The 23,575-nt window shown below is 40.0% G+C and overlaps 3 protein-coding genes across 5 annotated transcripts; 2 read left to right on the top strand and 1 right to left on the bottom strand.

The window, feature by feature from the left end:
- Nucleotides 1-2,469: 2,469 nt before the first annotated feature.
- On the top strand, nt 2,470-6,679 carry LOC106941887 (crystallin J1A-like). Of its 2 annotated transcripts, none has more exons than XM_015025032.1 (10): nt 2,470-2,522; nt 3,153-3,219; nt 3,334-3,510; nt 3,692-3,790; nt 3,885-3,977; nt 4,055-4,211; nt 4,370-4,485; nt 5,492-5,569; nt 5,654-5,793; nt 5,898-6,679. In XM_015025032.1, the coding sequence occupies exons 2-10, from the start codon at nt 3,153-3,155 to the stop codon at nt 5,994-5,996; spliced, it is 1,026 nt and encodes a 341-aa protein (XP_014880518.1). In that variant the 5' UTR covers nt 2,470-2,522; the 3' UTR covers nt 5,997-6,679. The 2 variants fall into 2 exon arrangements, with proteins under 2 accessions (XP_014880518.1, XP_014880517.1); XM_015025031.1 differs by lacking the exon at nt 2,470-2,522 and adding an exon at nt 2,529-2,635.
- Nucleotides 6,680-9,666: 2,987 nt separating this feature from the next.
- On the top strand, nt 9,667-18,006 carry LOC106941886 (translation initiation factor eIF-2B subunit epsilon-like). Of its 2 annotated transcripts, none has more exons than XM_015025030.1 (16): nt 9,667-9,770; nt 12,835-12,959; nt 13,060-13,245; nt 13,338-13,515; nt 14,107-14,187; nt 14,263-14,340; nt 14,434-14,746; nt 14,829-14,974; nt 15,496-15,640; nt 15,727-15,828; nt 15,910-16,011; nt 16,705-16,795; nt 16,884-17,007; nt 17,093-17,218; nt 17,314-17,424; nt 17,726-18,006. In XM_015025030.1, the coding sequence occupies exons 2-16, from the start codon at nt 12,862-12,864 to the stop codon at nt 17,786-17,788; spliced, it is 1,944 nt and encodes a 647-aa protein (XP_014880516.1). In that variant the 5' UTR covers nt 9,667-9,770; nt 12,835-12,861; the 3' UTR covers nt 17,789-18,006. The 2 variants fall into 2 exon arrangements, with proteins under 2 accessions (XP_014880516.1, XP_014880515.1); XM_015025029.1 differs by lacking the exon at nt 9,667-9,770 and adding an exon at nt 12,420-12,625.
- Nucleotides 18,007-18,622: 616 nt separating this feature from the next.
- On the bottom strand, nt 18,623-21,418 carry LOC106941888 (mitochondrial ubiquitin ligase activator of nfkb 1-A-like). The gene is made up of 5 exons (XM_015025033.1): nt 21,227-21,418; nt 20,963-21,089; nt 20,795-20,882; nt 20,583-20,703; nt 18,623-19,440 (listed from the first exon to the last, which is right to left on the bottom strand). The coding sequence occupies exons 2-5, from the start codon at nt 21,077-21,079 to the stop codon at nt 18,948-18,950; spliced, it is 819 nt and encodes a 272-aa protein (XP_014880519.1). The 5' UTR covers nt 21,080-21,089; nt 21,227-21,418; the 3' UTR covers nt 18,623-18,947.
- Between the last annotated feature and the right edge of the window lie 2,157 nt (nt 21,419-23,575).

Below are 23,575 nucleotides of genomic sequence, written 5' to 3'. Positions count from 1 at the left end.
CAAGAGGAAGGACGAGGGGATTTTTATTTATTTTTTTTGCCAAAAGTGGTTTGTGAAGATGCTCTAATTAGATGAGACCAACATTTAATGTTTTAACCTATATAGTGTAGCATGTGGAATGCTACAAGCGAAGCTCTTCCTGTAGAGGAAGACTAACCATCAGCCACGTGAGAACGTGTTAACAGTGCATAAGTGTCTGGTGGATACATAACGATAAAAGATTTTCACCTTTTGGATGTATTCTGTCTGCAGTATTAAAAACAGTTAGCTGCTAATGTTTGAGGCGACTCGTGGCGCACAAGGAGAACCGTAGGACATAGACCTCGATGATGCCGTCATGATTTCGACTCCCACCCTCGTTTCCCTTGCCAAAGGTCGTCCTCCTTCTCTCCAACTCCTTCCTGTCGGATTGCTCTCAAACTAGTGCCGATAAAAACAACAATACAAAACAAAAAGAACAGTTAATCCCTGATAATATAGTTCAGCCGAGTTAACTATCATTGTCCTAGAATATACTTTGACGGCCTTCCAAATATTCCTGAATTTGTTATTTCTTTTTTATATGTTGAATGTAAAACACAATCTCTGTTCAAGTGTTGAATAAAAGACAGCTGAGTGGAAGGACAGAAACCGTTTGGAGAGACAGGTTAAAAGTTGGAGAAAATTAGAAAGAGTGTGAAATAAGATAAACAATGTTGCAGCGGAAAAAGTTGACACAATGTTCAATTTGATGATTAAATATGGAGTAAAAGTTGAGTTTCTGCTTCTTTTCTCTCAGTGGTGTTTTAACAAAGTTGTGTTCTGCGGTTGATGGTCAGTTAGCTTTTACCTGAATGTTTCTTAGGGCATAAAACTGTCATATTAATGGAAAAACAAATGCCTTGTTAGAATAATAATAATAAAAATCTTGCTTCCCTTTTATTCTGTATTGAAACCCATGCTTGATGTACAAAGCAAGATGGATGGATCTGTGTGTGTGTGATGATGTTTGGCCTGCAGCTGAAACAGCAGCGACTTGAATGGTCTCAGCACCTGTAGAAATTCAAGCTGAAATGTGGTTCTTCGTGTTACTGTAAACATCTAGGGTAGCATGAGTCAGAGGCTAAATGAGAAGAGAGAGGGATTTATGTGTGTGTGTGCGTGTGTGTGTCATTTACACCTCAGGTGGTGACAGATTTCATTACGAGTTTTCTATTCTAATTTCATTAATTGGGCAAAAATCAAATAACATTACAGCTAATTGGTGGGTTAGTATGCTGTGCTGGAATTCACTTATGATCACCATTCTGTACATATATTTTTAAACGTACTTCTAATTTACACTAGAGTTTTACTTACTTAATGTTTTCCTGGTTATATAGTGGTTATGTCTGGAACTGTAGTTCCCTCAGCTGTCCAGTAGAGGGTGTTCTCCAACGTTAAAACACCTGTTGTTTTGACTCAGTTGCTACGAATGACTTCTTAAAACTTGAGGAACATTCCGAAGATGCAAAAGACGATACTTTAAACACGTCCACCTCAAAGGTCAGCATGTTTTCAGCTTTTACTGCTTATCCTGAAATACAGACATATACAATGTGCATAAATCATGGACATGTTATTGAAATGCAAAAACACCTTCGACATTTTTATTTTGCCTTCACTACAAAATTAAGCTACCATAGCCGACAAATGTCTCTGGCTCTCTCAATTTATGACCTAATCAGAGTTAGAGTGACTTTTACCGTAACGTGCTTTTATGACTACTACACCAGACTTTTTATTGAGTAATATTATTATGAAGTGTTTCTGCATACTCTACTCCGCACTGTGAATAATTTCACTCAATAAAGGAAAAATATGCTTTAACCAAAAATGCACCAGACACAAACCTACAGTTTATGTTAAAGTTAAATTTCTTCTTTGACAATGAGCTTCGATGTTCTATGTTATTTTCTATCTGCTGAGCCTGCGATTTGCAGATCAAACAAAGACACTCTTAACTCTCTATATAGTCACTTAAAGTACCTATTCTAACACATATATAGCTAGTATATTAGTTATAAGTTGCATATTTAAACAAAATTTAGGAAAGTGTATTTTTGTTGCTTTTTGTTTTGCTTAAAATGAATCATTTTATAATGCTCCAGATGTTTTATTTTAGTCTTAAAATATCAGAATTTGCAGGTACCTTCGTATTTTTGTCTGTCTCAGTTATTCAGAACTTGATTAGTATTTTTACGAAGTACTTTTTTATTCTTCTTTGATTCTTGGAGGATTACTTTTTACTTTTACTCGACCAAAAATATGTTGAAGTAGACCTACTCTCTTGCTGGCTGCTCTGCCCGTCTCTGGATATAATATATTTATAGTATATATAATTAATGGGAGTTCTAGCCTTTAAAAATTATAGGTTTAATGAATTTCTTGTTCCTAAGTGTTCAAACGTATTAATCACGTGATCAGGAATCGGCGCAGGACAAAGCGCTACGTGGGGGGCGGGGTTATCTTAACTGCTTCCGGTGTGGGCGGGAACCAGCACGGTAAGTTTGATAACACTGCAGGAACATTACGTATCAATAAAACAGTAATTATTTACACTGGAGAGCTGAAACAACCCGCGGAAGGTTTTCCACCCACTGACAAGGGGGCTAAGGTCAGACTTTTGATCTTCAGTCTATGTTAATGCAAATAATAGCTTAAATAGCTTTTTTAACGTCGCTGTCACAGTTACGGAATAGTTGTAGATTGAGCCACCTCGCAATGAGGTTTGACCTGCCAATCCTACCACAAGCAGCGTACTGGAAAGAACCTCACCACGTTAAACCTGCGTTCAAATAAATGAACGAGTGAATGTCAGTGACCTCTAATCACTGCTACTATTACTGCGTTGGTGCCCAGCTCCAGTCCAGGACGGCCAGAGTCAAGGAAAAACAAACAAAAAAGAGTACATTTCAGCTTTTATTTTTAATTATTTCAGTTTTGGTCCTCCATAACTGACTGAGACCTTTTGAGTTAATGTCGAGAAGGTCATTCAGGTGTATCGTCAGCATAGTTTTCTTAAGATGATCTTAAGCGGTGTGATAAGGAGATACAAATGTTTTGAGTTCTTTTTTCTCTTAGTTGGCAATGATATGGCAAGAATGAATCGTATGCATTCATTGTCTTGACAGATGACTTCAGCTGTGGCCAACAGAGCAGTAGGAGCCATTGTTGGATCAGCTGTTGCAGATGCTGCAGGCATAAGTTTTTCCCCTGCTCCAATCCTTAAGAAATAATCAAATACAATTATTGTGGAGGTTCATTTTTTGATATGATTATATGAAAATTGTACGTGTGATTCATCCGCTGCAGCTCAGCCCCTCCACTGGGTGTATGATCTCCAGAAACTGAAGGGGATCTTGGCTCAGGATCCAAACCCGGAGTTCCGTTCCGAGTCGGCCAATCCCTTCTACCGGAGGCAGACGGGCCAGCAGAGCTGCTACGGAGACCAGGCGTATGTGCTGCTGGAGTCCCTTTCAGAGTGTGGAGGTGGGGCTCGCCTATTTTTTATGTCATAATTCGATGTTCTACTTTTAACACTCATGGACTTAAAATGAGAGTAAATACTTTGTATACAGAAGATGGTGATTATTACTAAAAGTTCATTAAGTATTTGAGACAAACTCCTTTTTTGTCACCAGCGTGTGACTTTATAGACGTTTCTTACCAGGTCTGAATGTTGATGATCTGAAGCAGCTGACACTGAAATTCTTTGGACCAGGGTCAGAGTATGACACGCCGGTCAATGATCCGTACCGAGACCGGAATGGTGAGAAATCTGTACACTTAATATGATTATGGGTAACATTTTTAATAAAGTTGCTTTATCAATGTGATACTAATGGACGTTATTTTATTTCCAGGCCCAAGACCTCAGCTGCCGATTGAAGGACCATGGAGACAAGCAAGCTTGAAGAGTTTCTTAAAGAATGTCGATGCGGGCAAAGAGGAGACAGGTAAAGGACATTCACTGGTTGAAGTCTTGATCTTAAGAGGCACGTTGGGTTCAAGCATTTGGTTGTTTTCTTTGCAGGCTGTGAGACGGACTGTCAGATTGACGGCATAGCCAAGCTGGCTCCTATAGTGGCTTTTTACGCCGGACAACCGGACATGCTGGAAAAAGTTGAACAGGCCATCCGAGTCACCCAGAACAACGACGAATGTGTCGCTGAAACTCTGGCGGCCGCAAGGTCTGTACGCCCCCGAGCACCGTTTGATTACTTGAGCTTACTGTCGCGTGTTGAGGGTAGCGTTTCCACCAGACTGTGGGGATTGGTGTGTGTTCAAGTAGCGTGAAAGCTTTCGCGAAGCACCACATCTTAGACGACAAACTGGATTCTTGCCTCAGGTTTCTGGAGCATTTTATCCTGACTGGTCCAGACCCAAATGTGCTGGATGTAGTGCTAAATCAGCTCAGTGACCCCAGCAGAAAGCAGCCACAGGACTTGGACAAAGCAGTGATCGGTGAGTGAACTCTGCAGGCATTGCTGCTTTCTCTCTTGAAGTCACGAGACCGAATCATGGGATTTAAGGCACCATGCTTCCTCATTCTGTGAAAGGTTTGTGCAACAATTTGCCTCAACAAAACCTGTCTGGACGTGAAGATAAAGAGCTGTTTAACATTTGTATTGATTGGTAGTATTCCCTCATTTGGTATCTTATATTTAGGGCTGCGAGTAATGATGATCCCAGTAACTGATTAATCTAACGATTATTTTGACAATCAATGAACTGCATAAACAAATGTGCACATTCTGCAAATTTTTATTTAACCACTTAATCCTTTTTATTCAGTATTAAAACACATTAATATGCAAACTAACAGTTAATACAAATAATTTCTTGAATAAGAAAATAAACATTTTATTGTATAAAATGCAATAACCACATTTCTTTAGTGAATGCTTCGTCATTTGTAGCAAAGGATGCATCTGCAGATAAAAAAACTATCAACAGGGAAAAAGCTCAGATCTTTCTGCTTGACTTATCAATACTTAAATATAATAAATAGGGCTGATCTATTGAGTATCTTTTGGATTAACCGATTAATAACTGAATAGCAAAAGATGTCTGGTAGTAGATTGTTCAGATTTTTACAGAATTTGAACCAAGTAAAAATATGCCACACATCAATACAGTGTAGGGCTAATAAATGTTAGCTAGGTTTTGGATTAACCAGTTAATAATTGGATAGCAAAATGTGTTTAGTAGGCGTTTTTCTTCTTTTTTTCTTTACAGAATTTGAACCAGGTGTAGCTGAAACTACTTGAGTTTTGGTTAGAACTTAATCACAGATAAATATTTTATCTTAAATGCAAACTCCATATTTTTTGTAAAGTTTTGGCTTAATTAGTGCGCTCCAATTAACAATTAATCAGTACCTAAATTTGTTGAGAATTACTTCAATTGCCGATTAATCCGTTTAATCGTTTCAGCCCTATTCATATTCCTCCCATTCTGCGGCTTTCAGGGCACATTCATCAAGTGAAGGAGAATTTGTCGAAGCGTCCACAGGAACTGATCCCCGCTGTGTTTCCCAACACATGAGGTATGTTTAACCAGCTTCCACCAACTTCACTAAACTCCAGCCTGACTCGGATCAGACAAGTAACGGGTGCAATACTCACTGCAGGTTTGCCAGGTGCATTCCAGGCAGCGCTGCATGGAGTCCTGACAGCCGAGCACTTTGAGGCGGCCATCAGAGACACCATGAGCTGTGGAGGGTGCACCTGCAGCAGAGCCTCCTTCATCGGAGCATGCGTTGGAGCCCAGGTGTGACCGTCTCTTAATTCTTCGTTCTAGTCTCTCGTTCTCCCCTGGCTTTTGTCTGATGATTTTTTTTTTCTTTTTTAATGTTTTTGGTTTGGATTTTTCAGATTGGGCTTGAAGGAATCCCAGCTTCGTGGCTTAGCAAAACCTCACGATCCAACTCCGTGCTGGCGCACGCCAAGAAGATCGCCAGCCACCACCTGTAAGATTGCAGTTCGCAGCATGAGGCGGACGAGAGCGTTGTGAAAAACTGTTGGACTTTTGCAGAGCTGCTAATGAAGGCTTTTGTCTAAACTTAGGTGTGACATGAGCCAGATGTTTTTGTCTCTGTAAAAGTTGAACATGTTGAGTTCAGATGTTCCGGAAAAGAGTTTTATTTTTCTTCACCAAAGTCTTTTCTAAGTATTGATTTAAAGCTTGATCAGGAACTGTCTACTATTGTTGAAAATAACTCTTGTGTAGGCCACCATTCAGTTTTTTTTTTTATTTTTTTTTTTATCTTTGATTTAAGGACATGTAACCAGATTGATTAAATACAACTGTCATTAATTAAAGCTTATTAATGACAATTAATTATTTCTTCAGGTTATTATGTGTAGCCTAACTAAATTAAACTGTGACTACTTAAATCATCAATGTAAACAGAAGAAACCACTGCAGATCTAACTGCAGCTAACTGAGGCTTGAATGAACGACCTTTGATGATGTTAGCTGTACATATTTTTGTCTGTTAGATTTTGCCGTATTTTGTGTGAATTTTCAAATGCCTTATAATAGAGACATGGAAGAAATGTCTGCAAACAGACTTTCTGCTGCAAATCTGTTAACAGTCTTTGTCATTACTGGACATAACATTTCACATAATCAAAAAATCATAGAAATAAACAATATAAATTGATTGATGTCCTACTTGGCCTCACTAAAAGCATGCTTATTAACAATTCTGAGTTTCTCATAAATCCTTTATTGTTACTAGCTAAATATCATATTCATTGTTCCAGGTAGGGAAAGCCATGCTTTGCTGCATTTTACAATGAAATTAACTTGCAGTTTTAGGTGTGACCCAGACAGCAAGAGCAATGGCAGAAAACGTTTGGGCAAACGTAGATGTAAGTGCAATGGCGGAAAATTATTTCTTGTTGGCAAAAATAAAAGTGTTACAGCAGAGCCGCGTGAAGATGAAGAAAGAAAATGAGCAGCTTCAAAAAGCTTGAGGACGAAAATCGAGCGCCTCACTGGTTGCCAAAACAACAATGCAAGCAGCTGGCAAGCAGAAAATGAGATCCTGGTAAATCAAAATGAACATTATAAAAAAAAGATTAGGTCTCTAAATTTCAACTTGGAGGAAGCCAGAGTAACAGTTAAGTGATTGAAAAGTGATTATGATGCCATGGTGAGATTAATTGTGCTCCTTGAACGGACACATAAGACAATAAGACAAAATGCAGAGGCTTCATTGAGAGAGAAGTCCGAAGAACTGGAGAGACTGCAAGCAGAGAATAAAAAGCTCCATGAAGAAATCTTTGATTTGAAGCAAAAACTTCAAAACATTAATTCCAGGGTGGCAGCAAAATCCGAGGATGTCCCTCGGAGTTGGCTCCGGTGGTGGGGGAGGAAGCCGGTCAGACCTGGCAGGCCCAAACGTGTTGTGAGGATCTGCTGGGAACGTCTGGCGGAGTCCCCTGTGAGACGAAGCTTTAACTCCCATCTCTGGCAGAACTTCGAACACATTCCAGGGGAAATGGGGACATTGAGTCTGAGTGGACCATGTTCCGTGCCTTCATTGCCGAGGCGGCTCATCGGAGCTGTGGCCGCAAGGTTGTTGGTGCCTGTCGCGGCGGCAACCCTCAAATCCGTTGGTGGACACCTTCGTTGAGGGATGCTGTCAAACTGAAGATGGAGTCCTATTGGGCCTTTTTGGCCTGTGGGACTCCAGAAGCAGCTGATGGGTACCGGCGGGCGAAGCGGCATGCGGCTCGGGTGGTCGCTGAGGCAAAAACCCGGGTGTGGGAGGAGTTTGGAGAGGCCATGGAGAAAGACTTCTGCACGGCTTCGAGGCGATTCTGATCCACCATCTGGCGTCTGAGGAGGAGGAAGCAGTGCAGCACCAACACTGTTTATAGTTGGGATCGTGTGCTGCTGACCTCAACTTGGGATATTGTGGGCCGGTGGGCGGAATACTTCGAAGACCTCCTCAATCTCACCAACATGCCTTCTGTTGAGGGAGCTGAGCCTGGGGACTCTGGGTTGGGCTCTCCAATCTCTGAACAATAATACTTGTGAATATTACTTGTTATTAATTTGATGTTAAGAGATGAACGTTGTTTTCTGGTAACAAACTGTCACGAAGTATAAATCAGATTTTTACATTTGCATTGAATATTTCATACTATATTCACCACCAATGACAAAAAAAAAACATTTTCATCTTTCTGAAAAGTTCACCAACTGCAGTTCTTAAGTAGTATGACAAACGAGCATAGGAAATCATATGTTTTTTGAACAATAACAATATTTGTTGTTAATCTGTTACTAAGAGTTGAGAGCGTTTTCTGGTAACCTAGTGTCACGAAGTAAACATCTGATTTTTATTTTTACATAATTTTCCAACTGTAAATTTCTTGTGTCTAAGCACATAAGCTGCACATCAAAAGATTTATACTTCTTCACAAAGTAATAAATCAGATTTTTACATTTGAGTTGAATGTCTGTTTTATAATATATTAAAAAAGAATGACCAAAAACAAACAAAAAAAAAAAACACTTTCACTTTTCTGAAAAATTCGCCAACTGCCCAATTCTACTTCAGTAGTATTTCAAAAGAGCAGAAGAAATCTTGTTTTTTGAACAAAAATATTTGTTGTTAATGTGTTGCTAAGAAACCAGCGATTTTTCTAGTAGCGAACTGTCACGAAGTATAAATCAGATTTTTACTTTTGTGTTGAATGTCTGTTTTATATTTTTTGTCATTATTTACTACTAATGAAAAAAAAACAAAAAAAAAAACATTTTCACTTTTCTGAAAAATTCACCAACTGGACAACTACAGTAGTAAGTAATGTAAGTAGTAATTCAAAACAGCAGAGGAAATCTTATGTTTTTGAACAATAACAATACCTGTTAATCTGTTGCTAAGAGATGAGAGTGTTTTCTGGTAACCTAGTGCTATGAAGTAAACATCTGATTTTTACCTTTGCAAAAACAAAAATCAGAAGAGTGCTTTATCTTTAGCAAAACATTAGCAGTAGACTTTTCCCTAAAATAATCTTTTTAGTCATTTTGTTTATTTATTAGTCATGCTTAGCACACTGAATGGAGGAAGTCAATATAAGACAACATGCTGATTATACCCCACATGCCACTGGCAGCATTTAGGCTACCATTAGCATTTTGGCTAATTTGAGCTTATACACAAATTTTAACTTACTGAATGGAGTAAGTCCATGTTGCTCTGAATGCTTGTGACTGTCCACATGTTATTGAGTATGTAACTTACTTTAGCACTGACGCTAATGTTTAGCATCAGAACGATGGGTTCCAAATGACAGGAACACTTTGGCAGGCCATGGTTAAATTTCTTCAGAAATGTTCTATTTATAGGTTATTGTTAATGCGGCTCGTACCGCTGCGTGTCCTCCCACAAAAAAAAAGGTATCAAAACGTGCGGCTCGATCGAGGGCTATTATTTTTCTTGGGGTTTCGAGTAAAAATGGCGACGTAAAAAGTTGGAAACGAGCGAAATTTTTAACTGCCGAAATGCAGAGTGTAACTGAAACCAACTGCCGTCCTATGCTCTCATACTGCTCTCATTCATAGCGGAACACTGAGTTAATACAGAGGAGGGCTGAGCAGGCCGTTAAAAACTACAATGATGGTGGAACACTGAGTTACTACAGAAAGCTGAGCTGGCATTTAGAAATATAGAAATAGCACCATGACGAAACACTTAATACAGAGAAGATGGCAGAAGAGCAAAGGAAGTAAGTACCATATGACTCATGAAACCTGACAACCACATTGGACTGTCGAAATGAGAGCATCACATAAACTACGTCATCAATGTAAACAGAAAAAAACCGCTGCACATATCTACAGTAAAACGACACAACTTACTGGGGCTTGAATGAACCATAAACATAAGAATAGACGCCTCATGGACCGCTCTCGCCTATTGTCGCTGATGAGATTTAGGGCGGCCATCTTGGAGCGGTCCACCACTCCACTCAGCGTGATGTGTTTAGCAGGCACAATTACGTATCAGCGCATTTAATCGATCATAACACGCTTTTTTTTTTTACTTTTTTGTTACTCAGCAGATGAGATTGAGTCCAAAATCCGATGCGAGATTCATCCGTCCTGCAGTGAATCCGTCTCTCTCTAAAGATATCTCCCTCTTCTTCCTCACATCGTGTCTTTAGGAAACCTTCAAAACAAAAACGGGAAGTATCTTACTTTTGACAGAGTGAAAGAATTATAAATACTAGTCTTTACCACCTGTGTAAACTTTGCTGGTGAATGTTATAACACATAATATAAGTTTTATAATATATGTTACATTGTTTCATTTCTAATGTAGGCTATTGTGTCAGATAATCTAAGTCAATGTTAGAGAATAATTAATGTTTTAGATTTACGGAATCTCAGTTAGCCTTCATAGCGGGGCTGAACCCCGGTATTACACTATAGCTAATATTAGCTGGTATCTCGCCGGTGGACATAAATACAGTAAAGTAATATTCTAATCACAATATATACACAATAATATGTCCATCTTACTTGTGAAATGTTGTCTGTGGAGCCCTCGCATCAATAATCCATCGATCAGAACAACAATATCCCTCAGTTCTGAGGCATCTTCTGCTGTTTTGATTGAGCAAAGGAGGAAGGTATACCGCTCCAAGATGGCCGCCGTATTTCCTGCGCCGGAGCAGCCAATGCGGGTCTACTCTTATATTATGTCTATGGAATGAACGACCTTTGATGATGTTAGCTATAGAATTTAGCTTTTCAGTTGTTTTCCTGATGGAAGTTTCAGATTCAGTAATTTATAATAGTCCAGGTTTTTTGCAAATAAAAGCAAATATGTTTTTAAAAACACCCAAATCTTTTCTGTGCATTTTAAAACATATTTTCTTATGTTAGATTTTGCCTTAGTGAGGTTTTTGTGTGAATTTTCTAATACTTTATAGAGACATGGTAAAAACATCTGCTAACAGACTTTTGGCTGCAAATCTGTTACAGCAGTCTTTGTCATTACTGGACATGACAAAGAACATTTCACATACTGTAAATGTATAACATTGTGTGCAAGGAATCCATATGGGGGCCAACTTTTAATGTTATTGAAGTAAATTAGCTATTTGATTTACTCATTTAAGATGTGGACATTTACAGTTATTTAAATCAAGTTGTGAATAACTTTTTTTTAATTTTTATTTTTTACAGCAAATCTGAATGTGTTTTATTTTGCCAGTAATTTTGATGTCCTTGACTTCTGGTTTGATACACCAGTTAGTACTGCACTTCATTTTTACTTTTTATGTGTATTTTGTCTGTTTTACAAACAACAGAGGATTAAAAAGAAGTATTAGTTCGATTGGCAGATTATTTAACTTATGGGAAAAATATCTTGTTAAAAGTATAATCTGTCAGTGGAACTAGAACTTTAAAAAAATAATATTATTAAAAAAGCTTCTTAAAAGTTACTTGTAAGTTAGTTTTGTCTTATTTCACATGTTCTAAAAAAGTAGACCTTTTGTATGATTTCTATATACATTATCAAATATCCATCCATTTTCTTTACACCCTTATCCCTTAGTGAGGTTGGGTTGCTGCCTACCTCCTACGTTCTGGGTGAGAGGTGGGGTACACCCTGGACAGGTTGCTAGTCTGCTGCACGGCAACACAGAGACAAACAACCATGCATACATGGGGGCAATTTGGGGAGGCCAATTTAGCTGACATGTTTTTGGACTGTGGGAGGAAACTGGAGTACCTGGAGAAAGCCCACGCATGCACATGCAGAAAGACCGGGGCCAGGAATTGAACCCAGAACTTTCTTGCTGCAAGGCAACAACTCTACCAACTGCACCACTGTGCAGCACATTATCAAACATATATTATTGTAAAAACAAATCACTTCATACTGAAATTGTGTATTTCAGATATTATAATGACATAGATATGAATATCAAAAAAAAAAAAAGCAGTCCACTGAGGCCTTGGGGCCCCAAGCGGCTGCTTAGTTTGTTTATACCTTGGGCCAGCCCTGGTAAAGAAACATGATAATTTTACAAATATCTTTAAAAGTTGCCTCTCAGGTGTTATTTCAGTCCATTTTCTCATCAATGTGCGAGAGTTTAGAGCGATGCGCTGTCGTAGGTATCTGTGCAATCAGCTTCAATGACAGTTATGTGAGCTGCAGGAGAAAAACTAAATTTCTTGAGGAACATGACGAATTTAAATGTTTTTACATGGCTAATTAAAATCAGCGGGGAGAAAAAAAAGAGTTTTGACGATTATTTTCAATTATTTTCTGTGAAAACAACCGTCAAAACTATTGTTTTCACAGTTTTCTGCCATGCACCTGCGGCACCAAAAAAAAAAAAAAAAGACTGTCCCTTCTCCGCCACCGTAGTTGTTTCTGACGACATAATTGGGCTCCTGGGAGTCAAACATGGCTAATAAAGGGGGAAAACAGAGCCGCTCAAGCTCCGGCTTTACTGGGAGGAAAGGTGCCGGGGAGCAGGAGGAGGAGGAGCAGCCGCTACAGGCCGTTTTAGTCGCTGACAGCTTTAACCGGAGGTTTTTCCCGGTGACCAAGGACCAGCCGCGGGTAGGCAGCGAGCTGTGCTAGCTGACGGTGCTAACACAGGCTAACTGAGTGATGTCCATGCTGAAAGGAGAGATTCAGTCACACAGATGCAAGCTTGTTGTTGGATGTTTACAACAGACACCGGAAGTTTTATTAAGTTTAAGACGTGTTTATATGTAAAAGCAGTTTCATAACTTCTTTACTATGTTCACCCTTTCTTCTAATGTCAGGCTCTGCTGCCGCTGGGAAACGCTGCTATGATCGACTACACCCTGGAGTTCCTCACCTCCACCGGGGTGCAGGAAACCTTCGTGTTCTGCTGCTGGATGGCCAGTAAAATCAAGGCCCACTTATTGTGAGTGTATCCATTGTGTGTGCGTGTGTGCGTGCGTGTCTGTGTGTGTGACTTTTGTTCAAAGCTAAGATGTCGAGATGAACCTGACTCTGTCCTACAGGAAGTCAAAGTGGTGTAGACCCTCCTCTCCTAACACGATCCACATCATCACATCAGAGCTGTACCGTTCCCTTGGTGATGTGCTTCGGGATGTTGATGCAAAGTCTCTGGTGCGCTCTGACTTTGTGTTGGTTTATGGAGATGTGGTGTCCAACATCGACATCAGTCAAGCCCTGCAGCATCACAGGTATGAGACCCGCACCAATGTTGAGCTTAAAATGGATTAAGCGATAAGGGATTACGACTTTTGGGTAGTTTTATTTATCTTTTGCTCCGCAGGCATCGGAGACAGATGGACAAGAACATTTCGGTCATGACAATGATCTTTAAGGAGTCCTCGCCGGGTCATAGGTCCCGCTGTGAAGAAGATGATGTCGTCGTGGCGATGGACAGCAAGAGCCAGCAGATTTTACACTACCAGAAAACACAGGGGCTAAAGAAGCTACACTTTCCGATGGTAACTGTCTATAAAAAAAAAAAAAAAAACACGATTATTGTGGAGAAATTATCATATTCTTTGAGGATTTTTATATTTTCTAACATTAAATCCTCAAACTTTAAGGTGTTCTATTGTTTGATGTCACAATAGAATACACAATTGTGAAAGGGATGCATATTTTTAAAATGTTTAGCAAAAATGTCATGATTTTTGTTATGCTTAATTGTAATACAGTATAATTCCTCAACCATCCCGTTTTTTTAGTTTTTTTTTTAAATATTTTTTTGTCTTTAATTTCCATCAAAGTAGGTGGCATTGGAAAGGTCTGAAAAAGTTTTAAATTTGACTGTCTGAAACCTGTATCTTGTTTGAAGACTGTGGATTCATGGTGCTTGATTATTTTGTCACATAGCATTTTATACAACATGTTCAGTTTTAAACTCATCCTACCAGAGCTCCTTTTCCTGCCACTTTACTGTCATGCAATGTTGGTCTGTTACATAGAATCCTACTAAAATGCTCTAACGTTTGTGGTTGTGATGATGACACAAGATATCTAAATGTTGAAGGAGAATTGATTCTTTTTGACAAGCTGATTCTGTTTCTCAGAATATTTTCCACAGTGGGAGTGATGAGTTTGAAATCAGGCATGACCTCCTGGACTCCCACATCAGTATCTGCTCTCCGCAGGTCAGTTTTAATCCAGATAGACCCTAATTCTGTGACTGGCTGAGGTAACGTGTGAGCCTTCTTGTTTCCTTTCAGGTTGCTGAACTTTTTACAGATAACTTTGACTACCAAACCAGGGACGATTTCGTCCGAGGAATACTGGTCAACGAAGAGGTGCTGCTCAGGATTTTCACGTTTTATATATATATTTATTTATTTTTTCTTTTCCATAGTACCGTGGCTCTAATTCTTTGTCTCGGGTTACAGATCCTCGGCAATCAGATCCACATGCACGTCACCAAAGACGGCTACGGCGTCCGAGTTTCCAACTTGCTCATGTACGATTCCGTGTCTTCGGACTTTGTGCGTCGATGGTTTTACCCCCTCACGCCGGAGTCCAACTTCACGGACCAGGAGGGACGCAGCTGCACCTACTCTCGCCACAATGTCTACCGGGGATCCGGGGTCAGCCTGGGTCACGGCAGCCAGATGGTGGAAAACGTTCTTATAGGCTGCGACACCAGCATAGGTGCCAACTGCTGCATCTCCAACAGCATCATTGGCGACAACTGCACCATTGGTGAGCTCTCTAAGCAGTATGTCTGGGGAGGAAGAGTTGTGGAGGTTGCGGGGATAAACAGTATATTATTTTCCTGATCCAGGTGACAATGTAACCCTGGACCATGCCTACATCTGGAATGATGTTCACATTGCCAGTAACGTGGCGATCAGACAGTCTGTGGTCTGCGACAAGACCGAGGTCAAAGAGGGCGTGACCCTGAATAAGCAGTGTGTCCTGGCATATAATGTAAGTGAAGATATGTCTGGTCATTGAAATGTAATGACAGGGTTTCCCCCCCAGAAAATACAATTAAAATTAATTAAGTTGTTTACTATTGTCATTCAAGACACTTTTTTGTTTCAAGTGTCCAAACTGTTTTGGCCCTTTATCTGTGACTTGGTACTTTATTTGCTGAAGTTGTCACTGAAGAAACACTTTAACCATTATTTACCATCACGGCTAGTGGTGTGCATAAAAAAAATCTGTAATAGATAAACAAACGATGCTTAGCCTAGTGGGGGAACAAGTAAAGCCTGGAGACCCGCCAGGCTTATAAATGCACTGGGAGAAACCCTGTTTGATGTTTTGAGGAGCCGACGATGCTAAACGACTCCACACATATCTGTGTTAGATCAGTTAAAATAACTAGAGCAGCAGGTTTTTGGTGTTTTATCTTTTTATATTGAGGTTTTACCTCCCAGCCCTACGTATCGGCGATAAATCGTAAATGAACACATTTGTGATGATCGGCGTGAACCGTTTTCCAGGTGGTGATTGGGTCAAACATGTCTCTGCCAGAAGGAACCGTGGTGTCCATGCACCACCCAGACGAGGAAGAGGAGGACGACGCTGATGAGTTCCTCAGTGATGACGCCGAGGTCGGGCAGAGCAAAGACAAAACCAAACAGAAAAGTGTGTATTATTTCCCCATGATGCGCGTGTGTTCTGAAGTAGTTCACATGCAGTGGCATAAAGTGCGTTTTTAACGTGCCTTGCAGTTTTTAACCCAGCGGAGGTTGGAGCAGAGGGGAAAGGTTATGTCTGGAAACCCGGCGGTCTGGATGACACGGAGGAAGAGGAGCTGTCCCAGGGCCTGTGGGGTAGGAGAGCAGCTCTCAGCGTCTCACCCTGGCCGGTCCCAGGATGTTCGTCCTCATGAAGGTTTGCTTTTCGTCGGCCAGGTTTGGTGTTGAACCCAGATCCTGAGAGCGACAGCGAGGACAGTGAACCTGACGGCCCCGATGACCTCATGATTCCCTCACCTGAGATGGACGACGTTAAAGGTGACGTTTATTACACATAATTGAAAAGTATTCAAATGAACTGCAGCTTAAAAAGTACACAGACCTACCAACATTAATTAGCCGGTTTCTGATTTACATCCAATTATGCGGTCAATTAACAGTGAGCAAACAATTTAAAATAGACCAGATACATTTATCATGAGGTTTATGGTTCAAATATATATTCCTGGTCATAAACAGATGAACAAAGAATTATTCCTAAAACCGAACGGTGAAAAACTTGTCTTATAAATTGCTAACCATTGGCATAGTAGCTATCACTAAGCTAAACTTATATTTCCAAGCAAAACAACAGAAAATAACAGCAGCAGAGACACAACTTGCATTGGTCAAAACTGATTTGAAGCAGCTACACCTTCAACCAGCATGCTACTTTTACTCTCCATTTCTTTTCACCAATAGGTGGCGCCTCTGAACTTCATATTAAAAAATGAGAAAACGAAACTTGGGGACCTCTGTCTAAAATAAAACTGCTAACAAATAAGGGTGATGCATATTATATGTTGAAGATTTTACAATAATACCACTGCAGAAGTATTTTCCAAAAATATCTAATTTAAGATGCGTATTTAAATTAGTCTGGAGAAGAGACAGGGGGTTTGGCATGAGAAACATCAGGCATCTGTTACTCTGAAGTCCAGAGAATTATCATTGTGGTTTTCTGTGCTGCAGTCTTCCAGATGGAGGTGATGGGGACTCTGCAGCGAGGTCTGGAGGAGAACATCGGCTGCGACAACCTGGTGCTGGAGATCAACTCTCTCAAGTGAGCCGAACCTCCGAACCTGCTCACAGCCGAGCCGCTTCCTCCACAACCTTTTGTGTATCCTCGCTCTACGTCTGTCTGTCTCCAGGTACGCCTACAACATCAGTCTGAAGGAGGTGATGCAGATATTAACCAGCGTAGTGCTGGAGTACCCCTTCCAGCAGCAGGGCCCCAACCTCACGCCTTCACAATACGTTGCTCTGCTTCTACCTGTATGTATCGCACCGACATTTCTCATCAGTTTTGGTAGAGAACTGTAGTTTTAATTCCCCTTCTTCTCCCTCCCTTTCTATTTAGCTGTTGAAGAAATGGGCACCAGTCTTTAAGAACTATGTGAAGAGAGCCCAGGACCACCTAGACTGCTTAGCTGCCTTTGAGGAACACTTTCTGGAGCAGGAGAGCCACTGGCCTGCTATGGTCAAGGTCAGGACCAAACGGCACGACCAAACAGAGCAACTGATGTTATCATTTAAGCGATGGCCATCCAGTCTGTATGCGTTGTGCTGTTTGCATCTAAGGTCCTCATGAGCATGTACGAGCTAGAGATCCTGGAGGAGGAGATGATACTGCGCTGGTTTTCTCAGGGAGCCACGACAGACGCAAGCAGACGGCTCCGAAAGAACCAGGGGGTGAGTCAGAACTCGGGTCAAGAAAACACTGAGATAACAACTTAGGGCTGGACGATACAGCTGATTGCTAGGTAACCAAAGAGTGAGTCAGTCGATGCCAACAACCATGCTTAGCCAGCTGTGAGAGCTTGAGCAGCTCAAGCTTTTCTTCTGCCTACTTTTTTTTATTATTAAGATCATATTATGATTTACTCCTGAAATGCCCTTTTTGGAAATATTTAAAAGTCACTGCCTCTGTCTTCATCCCCAAACCTTCAGTAAATCAGTATATGTGACCTTGATTTCTGATGTCCATTTCCAGCTTCAGAAGTTCATCCACTGGCTGGAAGAGGCCGAGGAGTCTTCAGAAGAAGATGGGGAGTAACGTGGAGCACTTAGTGATAGTTTTAACTTATGAACTCTTTAGCATACGCTGCCGTGTGACGGATGCAGCAGCTTCAACACCCTGCAGAATCTGCTCTCTGCAGGTAAAGCAAACATCCATTATTATCACAGACATCTAACTCGCGTCCAAAACTCTTGTGATCATAATGCTTGTAAGAATAAAGAACAGGCAGTCAGTCTGCTCAGACTGAAGCGTCACCATTTCTTTTACTTTTCTCTTTCGTTTGGAGTCAAAAAGACTATAAATTAAAACAGTCCTATCGTGTGTCACAAATATCTATCTCTGCAAAAGGACTGAAATCATTTTCCACTGGTAAAATTATTAAGCTTGAATAAGATTCACAGTAAAAATATTGGAATAAATGTATGCTTGGACTGGGCACAACCTTAAAAAGTCTTTTGCTTTTTAAAAATGTAATTTGGCCTTAAATATGTCAATAACAGGCCTTACATTTTGTTGTGGCAGGACTATTTAATTCTGCCTGGGAAAAATTTGAGTACTCAGACATCTTGACTTTGTTCTTTTTGACTCAAAGTGGTTGAGGCGACCTCTAGCTAGCTAGTTAGGCTAACTAACTAGCTAGGCTAGCTAGCTACGCTAGTTAAGCCTACTTAGACCTTTGTTGCATTGCAAATTCATCTCCAGGGATGAATTTATAAGTTTTTCGTTTTTGAATCCAAACCTTAATTTAAAAGTTTTTAATTAAAGTTAAATGTGAAGTTTTAATGTTTTTAATGACTTAAATTTGACTTACTGAAACCTGTAGATACGCTTTGGAGCAGAAAAAGCTGCAAAAACATTTTCACCAAAATTTATTTAAAGGTACACCTTTATTAGACGAAAAACTTGTTTCCTTGATTAAAAAGCAGTAAAAATGTCCCAAAAATAATGCAACTAAAAGCTTGTGTTGCTTCACATCAATTAGTATGTTCACATTATGTCCTTCGGTAGTCACTAATCATAGCACTAACTGTCATTAAGGTCAAAAGCTTTGAATTGGTCCACTTGTGCTTTAAAATCTTTAAAATACGTTTCGGTGTTGCGGTTAATAGGAATATAAAGCATGAATGGTGGCTGTTTTTTTTGGTCTTTTCTAAGTGGAAACTTTAGGCACAGTTTTAAACCAGGAGGTCTGCGCCTATCTGGGTCTGTCGTCCGGTTTTCCGAACGCTTTGTACAAGATGCCGGCGAACAGAGAAGCCGCGGTGAGGCCGGTCACAGCCGACAGCGTCTTCCACATGCTGGCCGAAGCCTCGTGTCTGTCCATGAAGCTCCTGTAGTCGCTGGGCAGCAGGATGTAGCTGCGTCCGTCCTGCGGGGCCCGCAGGCTGACCACCCGGCCTCCCTCCAGCACCACCTCTCCGAGCCCCGTCAGGCTGCTTCCCACACGCAGCATCTGTTCGCTCTCCACCATGGCCACGGGTTTCTCGCCACTCAGACCCTGCGCCACCATCTCCGCCAGACCCTCCTGAGCGTGTCTCATTTTGGAGTAAACCCTCTCCATGTAGCACCCCGAGGCCTCCAGGGGGTTCTGCACCTTCACGTGAACGTCGGCGATGTAAGAACCGGGCTGGACTAAACTGAAGGGGACGGAGTTGTTGGTCTCGTTCTTGTTGATTGTCCGGGAGTTCCTGAAATAGAAGCTGTTATAAATGACTGATATTTACACTTAAGTGACATTTAGTTTGATGGACAAATTGAATATAATGAGGAATTGTGAAGCGGAAGGAAAATTACATTACATTACAAATTACACATTAAAGTCACAAAAATGACTGCAATGACTTAAAAGAGACATTGTAGTTTTAGCTTTCTTGTTCATTAAAACCTAGAAAAAAACATAGAAGCAACATTCAAGTCTCTTCACAGATCCACAGCTCAGGTGGGAAAGTCTGAGAGTACAAGAAAAGGCAATGAACTCCTAAGAAATACCATTGCGCGCCACACTGAATACTTCAGTTCTGCTGTGAAACACGGTGGTGACAGCATCATGCTTCCTCTGATACAGCAGAGGTTTTGTTTTCCAGCTGCGCTACAGTGGAATGACTTGGGCGAAAACGTATGCATGTGTGGCAGAATAACCCAGACCAAATTTAGAATCTGTCGCAACACTTGGAAATAAATGTTCTCGGATGCCTTCAGCCTTAGTTGCCTGAGTTTGAGATATTTTCCAAAGAATGGAGGAAGCTGCTGTAAAGTATTTTTACAAGTATTGTAGTACAATTGTGCTAGCCTGGTTTCTTCGTTCAGACAGTCTGGAACCATCAGCTATTGAGAAACAATTGCTTCCTGGAGGTGTTTGTTGAAGTTTTACATTTTTCCCAATTGCTAAACATTTGGTTGTGAGGGATACAATGTGCCGGTTTGACACTATGAAGTTTACCTAAAATTGCCTGCTCTGTATGCAACCACTGCAAAGAGTGCCGAGCTGAACGAGGTGGCTGTTAATGTTGATTCGATATGTGGAAGTGTGACCTATAGAGACTTAACAGCTTCGTTCACTTCCTCCACTGCCATCGATAAAACTACAGGCAGACTACAATTCTAAAACTGTGCAGAAAATCACAACTTCTACTGTCTGCTGATTGGCTCGGTTGAAATTGTACCTAAGAAATCCAACTTAATGGGAGAAAGCCCAGACAGAGCACTGAAAGGAGATGACAATCAAACAGCAATGGCCAGACTACATTTATGCTCTCCTTAAAATCCGCTGAAAGATGTAGTTACAACAGAATATTCAAATTATCAACCTTTGTGAGCGAGTTATAGTTACCAAGTCCTGGTGACATGGCTCCAGTATTTCCAGTGCTCTTCCACTACAACCTTCTGAATCACACCATGGCATCGAGGGACAAATTTGCTTTGCAGGACCTCCCCATCAGCCTGAACAACGCCTTCACACAGACAGACAGAAAACTGAAAGTCTTCAAAAACTTCACATTGTACAAAAGTATAATTATAATAATAATAGAGACGGGTTTCTACCTTCAACAGCAACATACTGGAGTCGTTTGTGCGAAGATGCGTTCAGCACTTTAAGTAAATGGTCATCAGGTTTGAAAACTGGGATTTTCTAAAAAATGAGAACAAATTTCAGTCGCCATGAAACAAGGCACAGCTACCTTATAGATTCACAACAGAGGCCAAACTTGCCTTGAGCAGTTTTATCTCCTCCTTCTTTCCCCGATAGAGGTTATAAAACAAACCGGAGAAGGCAATGCTGGTGCCCATTCCGATCAAAACCAAGGGGTGTGGAGAAGAGTCACCCATAGCTGAAAACCTGGAAAGTGAAACAGTTTATAACAACCTGCATGGCAAAGCAGAGAAAATGCTGAGGATGGCAGTGTTGAAACATGAGTTTAAAACGGATCAATTACATTGTATTTTAGTTTCAAACTGGATAAGTTAAAAACAAACCTTTATCTAATAAAACCGAAGGGTAAAGGAGTCACATAAACGTGCTGGAGCAACAGAAAACGAAACAAAGGCTTAGTTTGTAGTTTCAATTCCTTGTTTTCTTGATGGCGTCACAACTACTCAACCAATAGAATTCCAGCTGTACTTCTCTTGTCCAGCAGGTGGCAGCAGCGACGTGAGAAGTCGTTCAATTTTCATTCACTTAATCCCGTTTCAAGGATAAGTAATCGGGTACTTTGTAACAATTTGGCTCTGCACTGTCTAAAATCAGTGTTTGATATAATATGGATTATTTAAACAGTAATGCGTCATAATATAATATTTTTCTATATATGATTAAACATTTCTAGTGTCTGTCCATTTGTTTTTAACCTACAAAGTCCTGCAATACTCTAATTTATGATTATTGAAATGTTAATTGATTTCAGTAACTGCTTACTAAGTGAAACACATAATGGAGAAGAATAACGCCCAGAATGATATTCTCCAACCTTTATTTCTGTTAATTATGATTATTATTCACAGCTAATGAAAACATGACAAGATTATAAAATTACATCAGACTCATAATCGTAATAATAACAATAATAATAAAAATAAATAATTCTAGTACAGACATCTATTCTTAATGAAAATGATTTATTACTTGATCCTTTTAATTAAGTAAAAAAAATGCTTCTCATGAATAATATAACCTGGCAAATTTCTAACTATTTGCAAAGTTATATATAAAAAGTCTAAAGGTGCAAGAGTTGTTCTTTTTGTCTAATTTAAGTTATTTTAATTAACTCTCTGATGTTCTGCCTTGTACTCATTGCTCTGGGAAGACGACCACTACTCCATGTTAGCTTTGTGTGTTTTCTGCTTCTTGTGGTGGTGTGTTACAGAGTAAACCTGCCAGCATGAATGATGCATTTACGACTGGGATCATTTCTAAACTGAGTAATGATGCATTTATTTTTTTATATTTCCTTCAGCTTTTCTGACAGACATATGAGTGTTTCTAAAGCACTCGTGTAGATTTGAACTGTAAGTATTTTTCTCATTGACACCATCTGGCTCATTTGCTTCAATACAAAATGATTTATCTTATTTTATTTTATTTTTTCAGTTTTCCCCTTTTTTTGTGGAAAATATAAAATTACCACATTTGCAGTTCACCTGCATGTTCAAATCGTTCACGCCGAACAAAAAAAAAAGAAAGTGTCACAAATGTGGGCTGAAAAGCTTTGAAGTGCTCATGGCTGCTGAAGCGTATAATTAAGAGTTACAGATCCTTCCTCAATAGCAGGCTTTCCAGACAAAGCTTGAGTGAATTTTGAGTCTGAATGAGACCGAATGCTGCAATTTCCTTCGCTATGGTAACCTGGGCCGCCAATTTGAGCTTATCAAACTGACTTTTAAAGATAATTACATGCTATACATAAAGACATGCTTTGATATATTCAAATCAGATAATTCAGAAGCATTAGCTTGGTTAGCAGTAACACTGTCCAGAAACTGTCCAGAAAGGATTTAGGATTCACTTTGCTGTTCACTTTACTTTGAGTAAAACAATATTTTTTTTGCTCTCCCATCAACTACAGCATCTTGAAGTCTTCAAAGAGTGATAGCAACTCCAGACCATCACACTACCTCCACCACATTCAATCTCCTTTTTCTGAAACCTTCTGTTTGTTTTGCACCTGACATAACGAGAAAAACGGCTTCACTTTAGTCTACAGAATATTTTCCCAAATTTCATCAAGATATTTTTAAGCGAAAGGTAAGACGAACCTTTCTGCTTTTATTTTTAATCAACTTGGAGCTGCAACTAGATCCCTTTTTTTATTTTTATATGAAGCTATTTCTGGAATTCTGCTCATCATGGCTGAGAAGGTGACGTTCATGTTATACTTTTGTCATTTTCTGAGACGGATTTGGCTCTTTAGAAATAACGGCTCATTCCAGATGCTTCATGTAAGCTGGCTGTATCCATTCCAACACCAGTTCTCGTGTTTATTTAATTTCTCTTTGGGATCAATAAAGTATTTTTTGCTTTTTCAATTGAATTCAATGTGTATTTGGGATGATGTCCTTGTTGGCACACGCAAGTTTCAAAGTATCTGTTGAATTGAAATGAAAGTGAAGAATTAAGAATGAATCGTTTGTCTGTAGGTTTGCTTTGTCCAAGGCACAGGAACCGCTTGCAGCAGATTAACCCCATTAACATAATGCTGCTACCGCTAGCCCTGAAAGTTGGACGCTTCGCCCTGACTTCTTCAAACACTTGGTAGCATTTTGGCCATATTTGATTTTTGTCGACTTTGAGGTTTAGTACAGAAGGCAAGTCACTTGCCTATGTGAGGG

Source organism: Poecilia latipinna, unplaced genomic scaffold, assembly GCF_001443285.1.
Source record: "Poecilia latipinna isolate Pla-1442-1.1 unplaced genomic scaffold, P_latipinna-1.0 Scaffold3923, whole genome shotgun sequence".
NCBI lineage: Eukaryota > Metazoa > Chordata > Actinopteri > Cyprinodontiformes > Poeciliidae > Poecilia > Poecilia latipinna.
The sequence above is the reverse complement of the archived record's forward strand: the minus strand, read 5'-3'. Positions and strand labels throughout refer to the sequence as shown.